This window comes from Lampetra fluviatilis, chromosome 19, assembly GCF_964198595.1.
Source record: "Lampetra fluviatilis chromosome 19, kcLamFluv1.1, whole genome shotgun sequence".
NCBI classification, from domain to species: Eukaryota; Metazoa; Chordata; class Hyperoartia; order Petromyzontiformes; family Petromyzontidae; genus Lampetra; species Lampetra fluviatilis.
In genome coordinates this window covers 13,017,183-13,036,174 of record NC_136293.1, presented here as the reverse complement: position 1 = coordinate 13,036,174, position 18,992 = coordinate 13,017,183, and the positions used below count along the sequence as shown (strand labels likewise).

The window sequence follows — 18,992 nt, the reverse complement described above, 5'->3', positions numbered from 1 at the left end:
GGTTTAATGTCATGTGGCAAGTGTCACTTTGCTCTGGTTTAACACATGCTCCTTGGAGCCACGCCATGCGTGGAGGAGACCTTTCCCATTTCATTAAGGGTACTCGTGAAAATAAATTACCATAATCCCAGTTAACCGGTTCTGCCTGACTCACTTTTATGAGCGGCGCAGTGTTTAGATGGATAAATCCTGAGCGCTCAGCTAATCAGTGCACTGAACAAGTGAGGGTATTTACTGGTTTCACAAACAGAAACCTAACAACCTAACACTTTGGAAAATACTAAATGCAGATGCACTCATGCATTAGCTAACAAGGAAGATTTTTTTTTCCAAATTGCCAAGAACATTTTGGAAAAAATAAATGAGGATTGATTTTATTTTGGTTTTATATAGGTTCTGTATAAGGCTGATATATATGGATATTGAAATGTTCCTTTTGTTGTTTTACGTATGCGTCCGGTTGTGTTTGGATTTATTTTTTATTGATTGTATTGAGGTATAATCAAATTTTCCAGACTTAAAATGGTAATGAATTTTAGAAAAATGTTGCTAGAGCGTATAAAACAGATATAAAAATGGCATTTTTAGTTGGCGACAACAGAACTAACCATGACTAAATAGTCAGAAAAGAACAGTCGCACCAGTCATGTGACCTCCTATAACAGCGTCTTCAAAGGATGCTCTTGCTGACATTGCAGTGTTGTGGGTAATGTTCGACTGAATTTTACATCAGTAAATAACTAACAATTATTACGTGCCCCATTTTCCTCTGATTGAATACTTGCCAAACACACACACTCTCTCCATTTAGGTTGATCAATAAGTGAAAACTGCAGCAAGGCATCACTTGGTAGTTTAATAGACAGCGATAAGTACATACAGTAAATCTAAGTAAATCGCTATTTTAACATTTGTGTAAAACATACACGAATATATCAACTTTCAGAAGAGAACCCGGCAAACCAAACGGCAGAAATCGGCAGAGACTCCCAATGGCATTTATTATCAAGCCATGTGGTCAAACGCCACCTAAAGAATAAAATAAATTGAGGCATTTTTAAAACTACGCAGTGACGCGTCTGTGGGGGGGGGGGGGGGGGCGAATAACAGTGACCCGACCATTGTGTGTTGACACGTGTAAATGTTGAACTTCTTTCGAACCGTACGTAGCTAACCGTGCCAATCGGTAGGTGCGGGGCAGGGGGGGGGGGGAGGAGGACAACAAGCAATTTAGTTAGTCCGCTGACACGACGAAGCCTTCCGCCGTCTTGTCGGCGGAGGAGCCGAGCGCGCACCGGGCCGACCCTTCCTTCAGCTTCGTCGTGTTTGCAGAGGCTCTGGCGGGACCCGCCAGCAGCCTTGGCCTGGCACCCGCCTCTACGTGACCCGGGCTACGCGGCGGCAGCAGCAGCAGCAGCTGCGGACTTGCTCTTGGGAGCCCCGTTGAGTGCACCGTGTGTTTGCACGTTCGACTTACTCCTTGTTGACAGGGGGCTTGTAGCTGGAATGAGATGGGGTCTCTGTCTTGACCTTGATCTTTTTGCGATCGCTGCGAGTGCAAGTGAGAGCGACAGAGAGGCAAAGGGCGAGAAGTTAGGATGGGGGGGGAGGGGTGCGATGCGGTCACTGGGTAATGTCGGTACGACGACGCCAGGCTCTGCTGCCCATCAGTCACAGCAGAACACTACGATGTTAAGGGCTGTCACTCGCGAGGAATGAGCATGCTAACAACAGAGAGAGTGCCAAAGCGTACGCTAAATTCAGAAGTTAAATAAAGTAAATTATTTTACGTAGTGTTCAGAAAACTAGGTGGTGGTTTGTTGGCAAAATCACTCTGCAATTCTTCAACAGCCCATAAGATGCTGCTCTCTACCCTTGTGAACAAATAATACACCACTGACTGCTGACTCATGTCCAATGCTATCTTTTTACTTAAAGCAAATACAACTTGTGTACACAAAACTCTCAATAGGGCCAAGTGGGCCAGTGAATGGCAGTACAATAAATACGCCCAATGACTTATTTGTATAGATTTGAGTGTAAACTTTTTTCGATGGTTTACCAGTTTAATTCGACATGCGAAACAAACTAATTTGCAACCATCTCAGTCCTCAAAAAGTGTCAACGAGGCTTTAATAAATAAATAATTTTCCAATCTTCACTCAAATTCTAACTTCCGATTACTGCATACAAAACAATGTTGTTTTACCGGAGAATTTAAAGTCTGTTAAATAAATAAAAGGCTTTAATTACATTTAAAGGATTCTGCATTTAAATGTTTACAAGGCCTTCTCTCACCTCCCCTTCTAGCACCTCTGTAAACCTCTGAAGAGGACAACTGCAGGTGCTGCTGAGCATTACCGGGGGGGGGGGGGGGGCAATGGGAAAGCCGTGGTGCAGTGACTGTACCATGCCCCGCACAGCAGCTGCGACAACTCACTCTTTGGTGGCGGCTGCCTTGTGCGCAGAGTGTGGCGTAGCGTCCTTCTCCACCTTCCCCCTCTTCCTCTCGCTGTGAATGTCCTCGCTGTCGCCCTGGTGAACCACACGGGTAAACACTTACAGCCATACCCTTACCAAACCACTGGGAAACACATCGTTACCGAACCGAATATGAGCACTCCTTACCACGAACGCTTACCCAACCCCCACGTTGCACGCATTTACCGCAGACCCTTGCCAAACAGCACAAGCTCAGTCTAACTAAACCAGCGGTTGGCAACAATAACAAATTCGGTAATAAAACTCAACAATTCAAGAGCCGCAATGCATGTTAATGTGACGGTCCTTAAATAAGTAAGGTCACAAAGCAGTCCTTAAAGCGCCGCATGCGGCTCTGGAGCCGTAGGTTTCCGACCCCTGAACTAAACCACAGAGGCATTCTTACCAGAATCACCCTAAACCACTGAGCGCACTTCACCACATGCCCTTGGTGAACAACATGGCCCACTTTTATCATCGCCGACTTAGATAAAAGCACTATCTGTACATCGCTTCAAAACAGATATGCATTGCTGCAATACTGTACAGGATTAGTCATGATACAAAGTTTGGACAGAGTGTTCTATTTATTTCACACTCCATTTTCATTTCAAACTGACAGTAGGGCAAGAGTGATGGGTTACCTCTGGGTGTCATTTTAGCATTTTATAAATAGCACACCGACTGGCTCACATTTCACGCCGTCCACTGCATAGTGTGTCATCTCGTGGAAGTTCGACACACCCATGATAGATAACGAACAACGCTACATTTGCCCACGAAAAAAAATACTGCTTATTTCGTATTCATTAGTAAGTCACATGCTGTTGGTTTCCAAAGCAGTAATTTTACATAAGCAAGAATTCTGTCACCTCGCTTGGACACAACTTTCCCTAAGCCCAGCTGCATTAAATGTGCAATGCGTTTGCAAATTAGGGGGGGAGGGGGGAAATCACTTTTTTTTTTAAACCATCACAACACAAACTCCTTATTCGTTCACTCATTTCAGATCAATGCGAACCTATTGGAGTTGACATGGCAAATATAAATAATTAAACGCCACAGCCAATGAGTTGGTCAGAAGGTTGCGCCACATTGCGAGGGGCTGGGTGCAGGAATGTTGGCACACACTGGTCGGCCATGTCTCCCGAGGGTCAACCACGAGTAGCCAGAGCTCACATTCCTCACTGGCTGGCAGCCCTCACTGCATCTACACTGCCCCGCTCACACTCACCACTGCCGCATCCAATGCCTTTACACCAAGGTGTAGTGTTTGCCGGCAATAACCCAAGCAGTACTCTTTGTTTGTGTGTGTGCCTGTGTGTCTTGTTCTCTCGACCACAGTCGTGAAAAATAACACGGAAAGTAGAGATGGATGACACAAAAAGTAGATATCAATGTTTTTATGTGTGTATGCGTGTAATGAGTTTGTGTCACTCATGACGCTGCTGTTCACTGCCATGATAAAAAAAATGTGTTGTAAAAAATAATCAATTAAATTCGCCATATCGCTGTGGGGGAGGAGAGTGGATGTTGCGAATCATTTCTTTCCATGTGGAAGCAGCCACTAACATAAACAATGCTCACAGGCTTGTACCACGCCTGAACTTTTCAAACATTTCCTTGGCACACTGTGCACATGGATTGGTAATATTCAAGTGAGCCAGCTATCAACTAAGCATGACTGCTGATGAGACAGAGTTGCAACTGCTAGTATTGAATTAAAATTGCTGAAATTATGCACCCCCAAAAGTCCATGTGGCTGACAGTAATTGTAAAGAAAGACTTTGCAGGGACCGATGTGTGGGAGGTGCATTATCTGCTTATTTATTTTGTTAAGAGATATTTGAAGTGCACCCTTGCAAAAGTCTAAAGTAAAGCGGTGGCCAACAAATGAAAGAAATAGCTCGATCCTTCCCACGAGAACAAAGCAGAAATCCACGACAATCGTCCACAATGAGCACGTGGAAGTCCTGGCCTTGCCTCATCTGAATGCTCGGGTGCAGTGGCGCCTTGCTTGTGACCCCATATCGACGGTGCAAGTGAAAGCGTCGGGTAAGCTCCGTTTGTCGACCAAGATCGATAACGCAGATAATGCATCTATGCTATGAGTTCATGTTCATGGTGCCTAAGTAGTTTTTTATAATTTCTCTCCAGCACCGCGCATTCATTGTACACACCGATGGGAAATTGCGTGCACCGGCAGTGCACGGCTACGGGCCGAGACAAAACGCCGGATCTGTCTGCTGGAAATGTTAATGCGAAGCGCGGCCCCTTAATTGCACTGACAAACATGGCCAGGGGTCTTTAACAACCAACAGGCGAGTTAATCAATTAACATCACGGGCTGGAGGATTTAGGTACATGCGCACCCATGTAATGGAACATCGAACTCATGTTAAATTCATTTGTTAATTTTTAACCCGGCAGCCAAATGTTTTGCGTACAAACAAGGCAATGCAAAAGGCACCAGGTTTTATGTTGACAATATTACGCATCATTGCAATTATTGGTTTAACATTAGATTAAACGTAATTAATTAGCACAGTAGGTTACGGAGCATTATAAATAATACGGCGTGCGTCTATTTACATATGGAGGTGAGTAACAATGTAATCCGCACTGCTCTAAAAAGTACAGGCTGCACGACGAACATGTACATAGTAATTATGGAACAGCCCATTTACAACTACACCATGATGTATAATGTTAACAATATTACTTTGCTGTATTGTCAACCAAGTGAACAGAATCCAAATTGTGTCAGCAAACCAAATGGCACTCCGGTAAACCCATCAAATTGCCCCGCTTAGTTATTGCGACAGTTCTGACATGGCCAGAATCACAAGCTTCTCGGGCCACGCACCACCGTCTGCGCTGTTTGTGCCGATTGTGCCCACGTGCGCTCCGCTTACCTGCCGCTTGCGTTTGGATTTCTCTCCTAACGCTGTGGTTGGAGGCGGTGGTGATCTTTCTCTGGATGTGCTCTGCTGCCGGTGAGAGCCCGCCCTCTCGGACACCGACGGTGGCTGCTGCTGCTGCTGTCCCTGGCGTCCGCCGCCCCGAGTCTCGCCGCGGCCCGGCACGCGGGCAAGAAGGCTCAGGTCGATCTTCACCACGAGCGATCGCACCTCGTCGTAGTCGTGGATGGGCGACAGCAGCTCACCGCCCGCCACGTGCAGCGGCGACAGTATCTGCTCCTTGCGGCTCAGCAGCGGCGGCTGCGGCGCGGGCGGCGCGGGCGGCGCGGAGCCGGGAGCGCCCTCGTCAGAGTGCTGCGGCGAGTCGCAGGGCGCGTCCGAGCCGGACGACTTGGCGGCGCCGGACGGAGCCGGCGAGTCCGCTTTGCCCGCCGGGCTCTCGTCCGGCTCCGACTCAGAGTCGGACGAAGGTGACGACGAGGACGAGGAGGTGTCCGAGTACACCTTCTCGCGGCCCTTGCGCATCGACTTGCCTGGCACACGCTGCTTCTTGGCCTCGGCCGTGCACTGTGGTGCCGGCTGCGTCTCCTTCTTTACGGCAGGCTTCCGGCCGGTGCCGCCTTTGGGCTTGCTCTTTGGCTGCTCGTGGTTGGTGCCCGACAGAGCGCCCGTACCTGCCTTGTGCTTCTGCGAACTCTCTTGTGCTAGTGTGAACTCTGACTTGGGACAGTTTTCCACATCAGGGCTAGCTGGCTTCTCTATCCTGCGTGGCTGCTTGCGGCCAACACTCCTACGTTGTGGCTGCTGCTGCTGCTGCTGCACTGAGACTTCAGGTTGGGCCGGTGACTTGTGGACACCAAACGCGTACTCCGGCTTGGTCCAGTCAGGATCCTCTGGGCTCAACGGCTTCTCGGTCCGCTTGGGCTGCTTCCTGCCGACGCTACGCCGCACTGCAGCCACGCCGCTGCCTCCACCGCCGCCACTACTCTCCACCACCGTGGGCGATGCCTTCGGGGGCTCGTACCCATAGTCCGGCTCTTCGGGGCTTGGCGCCGGCTTCTCCAGCTTTTTGGGTTGCTTGCGGCCGATGCTGCGACGCTGAGACAAAACGTCGGGCTGCGCCGGCGACTTCTGCCGCCCACCGCCGCCCTTGCTGTCCGCATGCCGCTGCCCGCTGCGACCCTTGCCCCGCTCTCGCGCGGGGCTCCGCAGCTTCTCCTTGGCGTCGGCCTGACTGGCAGCGACATTCGGCCGCTCCTTGTCCTGGGCCCCGCCGCTTCCACCGCCGCCTCCACCAACACCGCTGCCGCCAGCGCCACCATCGCCGCCGCGCGGGTACTCGTGCCCTTGCACCTTTGCGTTTCCCGTGTCAGCCTGCGGAGTTGCCGACTTGTTGGTGTTCAGGTTCACCTTGGGCAGCCAGTTGTCCAGCTTCCACTTGTTGGTGGGCGGTGGCTCGGGCTGCAAGAGTAAAGAAATGCACGCAAAGTGAGCAAATAGCGATGCGTAGGTGAACTTGGAAGCAGAGCCTAGATCACGTTATTCATAAAGTGAGAATGTCACCCCATCTGTGTGATGGGGGTTAAGAGTGTTATCCCCTAACATGCGTGGGTATTCTCCCAGCACTTCAGTTTCATCCCACCCAGAAATAACCTCAAATATAGGAACTAGCCAAAAAACCCAATCAATGTCGGCTTGAAAAACTACCTTGAGGCTCCAATAAAAAGTTAAACTTTAACTAAGACAAACCAATGCGCAGTGCAAGATTCCTATTCTGTATATAGTGTCCCGTTCAGTTGTCATGTGGAAAGGCTGGCCTGCACCACTGGCTCAGGACAGTGTTATCCCCATGCCCATTTGAGCAGGGCAGCATTGACTCTTGACTCTATGTACTCAAGTCTCCAAAGTCTTTGATAAGGAAAGAGCAGAATACAGTAAATACACACAACTGTATCAGTTATTGACCGAGTAGGAATGCACTGTCCTAAAGAGATTGACGGGCACATTGTGGCTGAACTTATTGTGGATGTACTGCTTACTGGGGGATGTGCAAGTGACTAATGCTATGGGGTCATGTGTTCTGGCCTTGTTGTTGAATGGCGTTAGCCGTTGATACATAGCAAGATGCTAGGGCGCTGCCTTTGAAGACGCTGACTGACCACAAGCCACCAATAGCACTCAGCCGCACGGGCACACAATAATACATTTTTAAAAGCATAACTTGTAGCCCTTTGTCAATCCACTGCTAGATGAAGGCCGCCCCATGTATTGTCAGTCATGGGGGTTGTTTGACCATACTTTGCTAGGATTGTCACTGCACGTTGGTGAAGGTGGATGGGGATCCAAGACCGATTCAGATATCACTCGCCACTCATGTTCGTTTTGGCCAAGAATCAAACTCGGGTGGCGAGGTTAATCGTGGAGTCCACTAAGCTCTGGGGCACAGCTCCCACAACAACAACAATAATAATAATGTACTTTACTCAAGAAAGCCTCACTGAGCGATAACACTTTTCAGAAGGGTCCTGAATTGGGCTCTTTGACCAATTTCATGAGTATTTGGCATGTGTGAGAAACCAAAAAGAACTTGAATAAATCTCACAAATGCAACAGGGTAAAGCTCAAATCTCAGCACAGATCGATTCAATAACCCATCGTTGTAATGCTTCCTCCTGGCCATGTTTGCAGCACAAGCCTACAACACCTGGAGTTTACAAAGCAGTCTCCCATTCAAGTAATAGCCGGGCTGGACCCATGGCTAACGCAGACGAGTGAGCGCCTCACCTGGGGAGAGGCGGCGTTGACGGACTGGTTTTGGGCCTCGCTGTCGCTGGAGCTCGTCTCGCTCTCAGAGTCCGACTCAGAACTGCTCTCCGACTCGCTGGAGGAGCCCGACTCGGCGCTGGAGCGAGGGGCATCCCCGCTCTCTGCCACCGGCACGCTGCACACACGGAGGACACACAGGAGCAACACCGACGATGAGATGAACTAATAACTACATGTCTTAAAGCTGCTGGTTCGGTGAAATTACACAAATGTTAACAGATTAACGGGTACGTTAAAAATAAGACTGTTTCAGCAGACTGACCTTCTTCAGTGACCGGAAAGAAAAGAAACAGTTGTTTTTAATTTCACATCCTGTGTACATTTATATCGATGTATACAGACCAACAGCTCCTGCATAGCCTAGAGGGGTTGCTGGGGCAAGTGGCAGTGAGCCAGTATCTATTCAGGCTGGAACAGTACATGAGGTGGTGGTCTCCCCAGTGCTGATGTTTATACACTGCACCACGTACTCATTTAAGACGGTGTTAAATTAAAGGAGGCCCTTGACCAGTTCAGATATTTGCTACTACATTAGCTGCAGCTAATTACTACGCTGCAGTACCATCCTCCACCCCATACATATATAGACAATACAATCAAGGCATTTAACATCGTGAAACCTAACATTAGGATAGAGATACATCTCTGAATTGGGCTCTTTGACCAATTTCATGAGTATTTGGCATGTGTGAGAAACCACAAAGAACTTGGATAAATCTCACAAATGCAACAGGGTAAAGCTCAAAGCTCAGCACAGATAGGTTCCATAACCCATCTCTATCCAGGGACGAATATGTGGCAGAACACCGAGCCAGCATTAATGAGATGCCGAGTTTGAATTTGAAAGGCCAATGATGATGAAACCAGATCAAGGTCATCGCGCCGGGGGCTGTGGCACGAGTGTTGACGTCACGGCCCGGTCAGATTCTTTGAACCTGCGATCCGGCTGAACACACGACTATGCCATCACGTGCCTGATAATGAAGAAACTAATGACCGCGGTGGCAGGACACCAGGAGAATAAACAATCTTGTTGTTTCTCAGCCAAGTTATCATCGGCTGTACACAAACGCAGGCACCTGTTGTAAATTTGATTTTCCACATTATTTGGTCTGGACCAGCCATGAGAATGAAGTTTTATCACCCACCAGCGGTAAAGAATTGCCATACAAAGCATGACTATCGTGAAAAAAAAAACTGTACGCATCAATAACACTCGACCTCTCTGGTGTCTCATTGTGTTGTGAAGGGACATTGCCAGGAACGTCACCTATTATACATCTTTTATTTTTATGACCGTGTTAAATATTACAGCTTCCTTCCGACGACGGGCTAACAAGCTAGTTGACAAATGTGTTGAGTTCTGTTGTTATTTGTCCTTATGCGCCACTGCCTTCGTAGTATAAAAACAAACATTGTTTTATGTACAAAGCATTATGGTTCACCGTCCAGTTTGACCTGAGCTACATAATGAAGCGGCGGGAAATTATATCTATTGGCATCATCTTCTGGGGCCATTCATTGCGATGATGTGATTCTCGAGTTATGAAATGGTCATTCTTAGCTATATAACATTATTCAAATTGAATTATAAGGATATTAATTATTAATGGCGGTAAAGTAAAATACAATGGTTCATATAAATAGAACTACTGCCAATTATTAATTCAGGGAAGAGTCACAATATGTTTTAAGGAGTGTTCTGCATTGGGATGTTTGGCCATTATATTTGTAAGGAGTTTGATTGCATATAGGAATGGCCAGATTAGCCAACGAAAACCCATGAACGAGGGAATAACGCTTTAAAAAAGGTCCGTACGGTCAGGTTCAAGAAAGTACTTGCTGTCCTGAGATTTAGCCGCCACCTCGGAGCTCAGAGCAGGTTGTTTATAGTTTCACAAATCCATGTGATGCAACAACACCAATGGTGGACTAGAGGGAAGTGTGCCATCACAGAGAGAAAACCTGTGACATGTTATTGTGAGTGTACATACCTGACAGGAATTATGGCCTTGTTCAGGACAGACTTATCCGCAAACTGGGGAAACACATTGGGTGCATTCATGAGGCATGACAGGACAGTCTTGCTGTATGGAAAATAACACACTACTGTATAATTTGCTTAATTGGCTCCAATGAGACACTTGCAGCCCCAGCCTTAAGACTGCCAGCAAGAGTGTGATCCACTACAGGTTTTTAAAATGCCTTGCCCAGGGGGCTAACAGATGTAATTGAATGCACAGGTACAAGACCCGTCATCACTTCCCTTTATTGGCCACACGTGGTGCAGGGATTTTAAAGACCTGCCATAGATCACTCCATTGCCATATAAACGAAGTCTGGAGCCGACGCTGGTTAAAATGTAAATTGTTAATGTATGTAAATGGATTCATTGCAATACAAGCCATTTATAATTAACCTAAAAATTATTATTCATGTTCTCAGTCACTTTTAACTGTGATGCACTGCAGACAGTACACACATTACCGACATGGAGTAAATGTGTTAAGCTGTGAATTATTACATGGCAAAATGGTGTGACTGTAACAGCGGATTCTAATTAATGTCATCTAGAAAGAACTACAAACAATTAAAATGGAGATCTTAATGCGTAGTTTACCAGTTCAACATCGCTCTCATCACTGCTCAATTTCAGGTCATCTTCCAGCATCCTAGACGACAAAGCATTGTGGATACACGTGGTGAGTGAGGTTGTGAAGGTCATGGAACTTGCAGTTTTAAAATTGCTTTGCTTTGTGTGGAAGGGAGGTTGGAGTTGTTTGAAGGACCCTAGCCTTCTCCCAGTCGTTCCCAGCACTTCCCAGCCTGCTTCAGCAAATGCATGCCCCCCCCCCCCCCCCCCATTATAATCACTTACCACAGCATTTTCCATTCCTCAACCACTCGAATGGCCCATCATTTTGCCAGATTTATATAGCCTTTTGTAACCGTTCCCGGCTTCCATAGCCCGCAAGTGTCTCTCTAGTCTTTCCTAGGTATTCTAAGACCTCTCAATTCTTTCCCATCCTTCACAATGCCTTCCAATGCTTTTTGCAACCTTCCGTAACTTTCTGTTGCGTTTACTAGTCTATCCCGGGCATTTGTTGTGATTTTAGGAAATTGTCATCCTTTATTAGCGATGGCAAGACATTCATATTTTAGTAAGCTATGTTTGCTAAATTCTAATGTAGCCCACCACACAAGTAGCGTTTACAGGGTCTAAATATTTACCTTTCCTGCTCAAGTATTCACAGATGCACAAAACAACGATGCAAAGACTGCACTTAACAGTGAACTCCTTTGCTACAAACCCCTGGCGCTATCACCCTCGCGTAACCTCACTGAGACGCAGGAACATAGCGCGATTAACGCATTAAATAATCAATATTCTCATCTCGTCAATCGTTATGCGTTCTTCTGCAGAACATAAAGCATTGACATTGAAACAGCCCTACTGTGCAGCACCAGCATCTTGCCCGATTGTATCAAATCAGAAACGGAGATTGTCATCTTACACTGCTGCCAATAAAGTTTAACAGAGCCCATTGGGCACGTACACATGTTAACGCCTTCATTTATGTAAAACCTGCATCAAACAGCTGCTGAATAAGAGGTGTTGGCCTTGTTGCTGACATGTCATACCAGAGTCGATTTAAACACGAAAAAAAACGTTACAAAAGTAAATACTTACGAATTATCCGCCAAGGTGTTTGTGGCGCTCTTTGAAGAGGCATCACCGCGCTCTGACAAGGGCGAGGTAGAAAAGGACAAAGTTCAGTTCACTACGCGAGCTTTATCCAATGCGGTCGAAGACAGTATCCACGGGTTTAAAGCAGTCAAGGTCCAGCCTTCACTGTTACTAGCTCTGTCATGACCAACGCTCGCACACCAGGCAACGTGTAATGGTCTCCGTGAGCAAAACGCGATAGGCGACGCTTTTCACCCAAGGTCTGCGATTAACGCAGACAATCGTATGGAGGCAGGACATCACATTGTACAATCCACAGTCTCTTTGTGCAGAGAGAGCTGTTAAAACTTTATAAATTGCTATTGACATTGGCAAAAGCCAAAGTCCATTAAGAGGTTTTAAAAAAACAAATCTTTGCTGGCACGCGTGATTTCTGCACGGATGGCAGACGCGTTATCAGTGCGCTTTCACAACGCACGCGGTTCCCTTTCAAGTCCCGCACGAGCACGATACACCTGTGTGGGGCACATTGATGCAGGTGGCGCCAACAAGGTGGCATGCACCTACACTCTTTACGACCTTTCTGGATATAAATTACAGTACACAAGCAGAAACACACAACAAAAAGGGGACCACTTAAAACTTACTTGTCCCTGGAAACGACGTGTTCACATGCTGGGAGTCCTGTAAAGCACGAATACAACGTCCATGAGTAAAATTACGTCGTATTAAAGGCACAGACACAATTCATCAAGCAATTAAAGCAAATGTTCACTTGAGTAGATGAAATCCTACCTTCACTCATGGCATACCATACCAAGAGCTACAATACAAAGTCCACTGCTGTTAATTTTCCAATGCATAATTTAAAAGGTACTTTATTTAAGGCTCAGAGAAAAAAAACGAATTTTCCGCTGAATTATTTAGACATGTGCTTGTACCGGCTGTGTTCAATGCAAGCATAAAGGTCAAAGCCTTCCTTGTGGAAATCTACGTAGATGTGGTTTTGCGCGAGACAGTGCGTGGCCGCATTTACGTCAACAAGTGGCTTCGGCAGCCCAAGCGTGTGTGTGTGTGGTGCGTTAACGCGCCTTTCCAGGAAATGGGAACTTGGATGGTTTGGCGGTAACTGGGGTCTGTATTGCTGTCAGAGGGGAGGGCCAGGGATAGGCCATTTCCTGTGAAAAAAAACACACACACAACATGTCTTACACTCACGAGCCAATGGGCTTAGCGCTGTCATGTTATCTTCATACTGTCCTAAAGAGGGCACTGTGCACATAGCCTCCCACTAAAGAAGTGACGTCATGGAATTGTGTTTTACTGCAACTTAAAGGGAGGGCACTTGCATCTATTTCACCGCTAACAGCTGCATCACCCCACCCCCAACCATGTGGCAACCAGCGCGCCTTGGGGCACTTGGGATTTACAGCGTTCATTTTATTTTGCTTCGCCGTTGCCTACGCTTGTGTGTTTTGCACAAGAACAAGACGTGGTGCGCCAGACGCCAGGGTTACAGACAGTGAGTGCAGCTGCACCCACCCTCAGAATCTCCTCCACGCAGTTGCCATCATTGTTGTTGCCAGCCTGGGGCAGACGGGGGAGAGAGAGAGAAGCAGGTCACGGGTTTGTGGCACGGCTCTGCAATCACTCAACGCGCTCGCCTCTCGTTAAAATGCGGCACGCCGACAGACTCATCTCTGCACAAAGCGTACCAGCAGCGGTACACGTGCACTGTACAAAAGACGAAGGTGTGCCATGCACACAAAGGTCACCGCGCTGCAGGCCAAGTGGGAATTTAGCCTGTGACTTCCGACGGTGATCTGAAGTGGGAGAAATACGCAACTGCAAGTTGCTCGTTTTCACTACTTTTATGGACACTGGCAAAGGTGGACGATGGAACTTGCCCAGGGATTCCAATGCTTGCCTTTAAATTAACCCAGTAACACTGCAACAAGACCATATTGCGCTCGCCGTTACATCACTCACGTTATACATCATACATGCTCACAAATATAATCTATTCATTTGTGAGGGCGTGCTGGCTTGCATTCCTTACATTCAGTTTACAAATGATTAAACACACACTTCTGCACAACCCCCAGATCGTAAACCCCTCCTTGTCCTAACATCACTTGGAGTAATGCTACTAATTAACACATTTCCTTTAATTTCAGCGCAGTAGGCCAATACACGGTGTCTTATTATCGGCTCTGCCCTCAGTTCCCCTTACCATTAGCCCTTTGGTTGTTCAGGATGCCCATAGACCAGGATAGCATCTTCATATAGTATTCCTTGGTGACCTGCAATCTGGCCTACGGTTCATTAACTGTTGGCAATAATCCCAAAACCAGAGTAGAAGCAAGCGGTTGCTATAAAATAAATAAAAACAGGCGTCGTGCAAGCATGTAGGGGGGGGGTCTTCAGTTCATGCGAGACAAAAGCACATGCAGTCCAGCTTCTGCAGTAAGAGCCATCGACTTTAATTAGGATTCTTAAAACTGTGGTGCACTCGTGCAAGCCTTCACTGCTGTTGTTCCCGAACGCAAATCCCCCCCATCATCCTTCCAACGGGAGGCAACGCTGCTGCTGTTGTTTGTGGGATTTAAAGTCGAATTCCTGTCTGAAAAGATGCATGACCTCTTTTAAGGGTAGGCCAATGTGGAGGAAATTGTCAAGTAGCCGGAGTAAAGAAAAAGATGGATATGCTGGTGACCAAATATAAAACAAATCTCTTGAAATACTTTATACCTTGGCATATTTTTGCAGAACATCACTTTGGAAGATGCTCATTTGCAGATTTAAAAAAATACCGATCAATGTTTGGCTCATAAACGTTCCAGGCGCAGCCTTCAACACTCGCAGGCAAGGCATTAGATTCAAGTTGTGTGTGCAGGCACCTTTTTAGCACGGCACAAGCACGTCCGATTTGAAAATGCAACGTCCACTATCAAAACGTGTCTTGTTGTGGTGAAAACAATCTTACCAGCAAAACATGGGGTAACATTGTTTATCTACTTCAGGTACTTTAATGGATTCACCACAATAACTTAATTTTGACATCGTGTGTGCAATGAGCTACACACATAAGTGCAAAAGGTAAGTAAGTAGTGGATATGGTTAAACATGTTTAAACACAAACATATGTTTCTGCAAACTGCCCTGTGTGCCAATCGTTTCCAGCATCATAATAACGGTGTGAGCGAGTGCACACGCGTGCCACGCCCTGTCGAGACGTGCCCAGGCTTTTCCTGAAATTTTCCAGCAGATTTCAGTGCACTGCGAATCGCGCATTATATAGAAACAATGGAATGTAAATACTCCACCTCCCACCCTCACCTCACTGTCAATTCAGGATTGAGAATAATCACATCAAGGAAGCCCTGCCAATTTAACCCGATTCATCACGAAGCGTCTCTTGGAGTGGCCTCAAACCTGGCATGTGGTGGCAGAGCTGAAAATCCTGAAAATGGTAAACAAGAGCATCAAACTGCGGCTTCGAGTTGTTGCCTACCTCTCTTGGGCACAGTGGCCCTAAGTGTGTCAAAGGGGGCCACACTTTAAAAGCGTACCAACCAGGCCGAAACCTGAGCAGAAGCAGCAACGAGGAAAACAAGCTGTGTGCGCGTGTCATGAAAAAAGCGCGTGTCATGAAAAAAGCACGCACCAGGTTTTCAGGACCGCACTAATAATGCAAAATAATGCACCGTCCTTTGTCAATCCACGAGCGGATGTAAACCCTGTTATGCCATTTGTTGGGTGTTTGTTTGACCATACTACACCGTGCTGGTTGGTGAAGGGTTTTTGGGGGGGGAAATCAAGGACCTGTAGAGATATAATTCGCTACTGATGTTGGCCATGGTTGGGAATCGATGTTGGCCATGGTTGCGTTACACACTGTGTCACACCCCCCCCTCCTCCTCCTTATAGTAAACTCGATTTTTAAAAATCATACTTCAAATAACACTAAAATAAATGGTTCATAAAAGAAACGTGTAAATATGAAGATACCATCTATTTGAATACAGTGGAGATTGAGGACAATCCAAATGGATCAAGGATAAGCACATGCAATTTGATCTAAATAACTCTTTTTTAGGCTGGGTTAAAATAAATGGGAAAGTAGATATCTACGTGTATAAAATGAGACCGGAAAGCATTGGTGTCTGAACTGCGCCAAAATTATGAATGAAATTTTCAAGGATGGAATCAATATCTTGGAATGTGATAATGTCCATGCAATTCAGTCAAGACCATTTGCTCTTGACTCGAGAGCCACGGCTAAGCTGGCAGGTATTTATTCCTTCCGCCGCAGCTCATTTCCGCAACATTCAAGGCAAATTCAACCATGGAAATTGCCAGAAGGGTCGTAGCATTAGGGATTGTGGTCATACGTATCAATCAAATGGAGTTCATGATGGCCTACACACACCCACGGCCCAACATGCACACATTGTATTGTAGCCTACACACACTCATGATCTTCAAGCATCTTGCAGGGTAGTCTACAGCAGCCCAATCCTCACATCGATCCACTTTCTCCCCTTTGCGTCTAGCCTCAATTATAAGATTGTTGCCACCTATCTTTTATTAAGATCTTACCATGGTCTTGCTCGTGTGTTCCCCCCCACCACCTCATCGCTCCCTACTCCCTCACTTGTACACTTTGCCCCAGCAACCAAGGCCTCTTTGCAAAACTCCCCCAGTCAGATTGTGCCCAGTGGGTGGTTGCTCTTTCTCCTCCGTCACCTCAGCCATCTGGATCTTTGTCAACTCCCTCATCTTGAAAGCCATATATATACATTTTATTTAGGATATAACCAGGTAACAGCCTAATGAGAACCAAGTATATATATATATTTTACAATGGAGACCGTATCAGTGTAGGCACAAGGTCTCCCTCTTTTCCTACTGCCTTTGAGTATTTGCGTTTCCCATCACACCTCCTCAAATCTGCCCCAAAACTAAATTCCTTGGTGTGGGCCCCTCTATTCTGCGACCATGTCTTGAGATGCAGTTACACTTATATTCTACATAGTCAAACTGTCTCATAACGTAGTTATGAAAGATAAGGAAATCACCGGTCTCCAACGCAAAACGCAACTGCGTGACTTTCTGGTATTCGCCGAGACAGCAGGCCTTTTAAAGGCATTCCGCCTGTGGGGGCAGTGACGCTGCCTTCACTCTTATTTAAAAAAAACAAAGACCAAGAGGAGGAGGAGAGGAAATGGGAGGGGAAGGTCTGTATGGTGGGCGGAGGGTGCTGCTGTGTACACACCACCCCCCTCCCCGCCTGCCCAAGCAAAGCGCACCAAGAATATGCCAGCCAAATGGTTCAGTGGGCGGGTTAGGGGAACATTCCCACAGTATGAATGTGTGCGAGCTGGTGGGCGCGACGTTGGGTTCGTGGCGCATGTGGCCAAGATCACACATGTGCGTGCGTGCTGGCGAGCCATGGCAGCTGCAACTCAAGCGTCGTGCCGTCAAAGTCGTGGCAGTGACGCGCACTGTCGTAAACAAAGCAATGAAACTTAAACAAGATTTCAACTGGTGTGATGGTTTCCCCAGAATTATTTAATGCCATACGAATTAAACTTGTGCAATTTAAACAGGTGTGGTGTTTTAAATAACACACCCCAACCCACCCATACCCAATGAGCATCGTTCATACTCATCTACACTGAAGGTCTCGAACCTGTGTTAGACATTCTACACTCTCATGGTTGGGATGAGTCTTTCCATCGGACAGCCACTGTGTGTTGTTCTAATTTATAACAAAGTGCTACTTTTTTTTATCGAATCCAAACAGATGATGGGCCGAGTCAACCACAAAATGGAATTTGTCATCGCCCAACAATGTGAACTCTCTGCAGATACCAACTGTACTGTACATTTTGGGGAACAGCACTGCCTGCAAGTGAAGCGATGAACAGCAACTTTCTGCAGCACTCACCTCCAAGGGCTGGGGCGGGATTGTTATTTTTGTTAGCTTGGCCTTGGCGGCCGCAGCCGATCCTTTGGGGTCCGGCACGGCACCGCCGTAAGCAGACGGCCCCGAGGAGTAGACCACGTCTCCCGTCACGGCCGCAGGGCCCGACGATGAGGGCAGCTCGGAGCAGTCGCTCGACAGCTGCTGGTCCTGCCCATCCATCGGCCGCACGTACGCCGTGGGCTTCTGCTGCAGCGACGACTGCTTGCTCGAGACAGGCAGCGATGAAGGGAAGGCCTGGCTGGACATCTGTGAGGACGATGCCGCCGCCGCCGCAGATGCAGACGAAGAGGAGCTCGGCCCCGGCGAATTTGAAGAGAATTCGGGCGGCTCTCGCGGAGACTTGGAGCGATGCCGGTCGCGTCCGTGGTGCTGCTCGACGGCAGCCGACGAAGTTGTTGCGGACGCCCGCGTGCCGCCGTGGTGTTCACCGCCGGTCGCGCTGCTCCGGGAGTAGGAGTGGCGGCCCGAGTGCGAGGACGACGCGGTCGGCGCCGGGCTTATCGACTGCTGCTTGGAGCGAGCGTCCACACCGCCACCATGCTCCCCGCGCCGGTGATCCCCGTGGCTGTAGCCGTGAGACGACGAGTGGCGGCTCTTGCTGGAGCTACTGTGTCCGCCACCGCCACCGCCGGCGCCGCCGCTGCCGCTTCCTCGCGACCGCTCTGCCCCGGGCTTTTTGCTGCCGCTTCCGCTGGGCTGGTTGAACGACGGTCCGCCGTACCCCGTGGCCGCGCTGGAACCCGAGGCCGTGGCCGAACTAGTGGAGGCGGACGAGGGACCCGACGATCGGCCAGTGCCGCTGCTCCCTTGGTACGGCTGCATCACAGCCGTTCTCTGGTCGGGAAAAAAGCTCTGCTCGGTTTTCTCACTTGGCGTCTGGGGGACGGACATTGCTGGGATGCCAACAAATCGGCTCTGGGTTGACCTGTTGCTCAGGATGTCTTTCATTTCGTCGTAGCTGCCAAGTGTGCTCTGAATACGACTCGAAAGCTCATCCCCTCTGTTCGTCTGCAACACAAACGCGGGCGCGCACACACACACACACGGTATCATTTGAGTCACCAATTATTTCTGAACAATACAG

The 18,992-nt window shown here is 47.9% G+C and overlaps 1 protein-coding gene across 1 annotated transcript in view; it reads right to left on the bottom strand.

Annotated features, from left to right (window-relative positions):
- The window catches only part of LOC144937698 (AF4/FMR2 family member 4-like), a 62,950-nt gene that overhangs the window by 19,603 nt on the left and 24,355 nt on the right, over positions 1-18,992 (bottom strand). The window contains exons 3-13 of the mRNA XM_078865125.1: positions 17,870-18,916; positions 13,459-13,503; positions 13,008-13,094; positions 12,564-12,600; positions 11,920-11,971; positions 10,849-10,900; positions 10,223-10,266; positions 8,187-8,343; positions 5,397-6,863; positions 2,441-2,535; positions 1,478-1,549 (exon numbers count right to left, since the gene is read on the bottom strand). Of these exons, the coding sequence (XP_078721251.1) occupies positions 1,478-1,549; positions 2,441-2,535; positions 5,397-6,863; positions 8,187-8,343; positions 10,223-10,266; positions 10,849-10,900; positions 11,920-11,971; positions 12,564-12,600; positions 13,008-13,094; positions 13,459-13,503; positions 17,870-18,916 (3,155 nt within the window). The remainder of the gene's footprint in view (positions 1-1,477; positions 1,550-2,440; positions 2,536-5,396; positions 6,864-8,186; positions 8,344-10,222; positions 10,267-10,848; positions 10,901-11,919; positions 11,972-12,563; positions 12,601-13,007; positions 13,095-13,458; positions 13,504-17,869; positions 18,917-18,992) is intronic.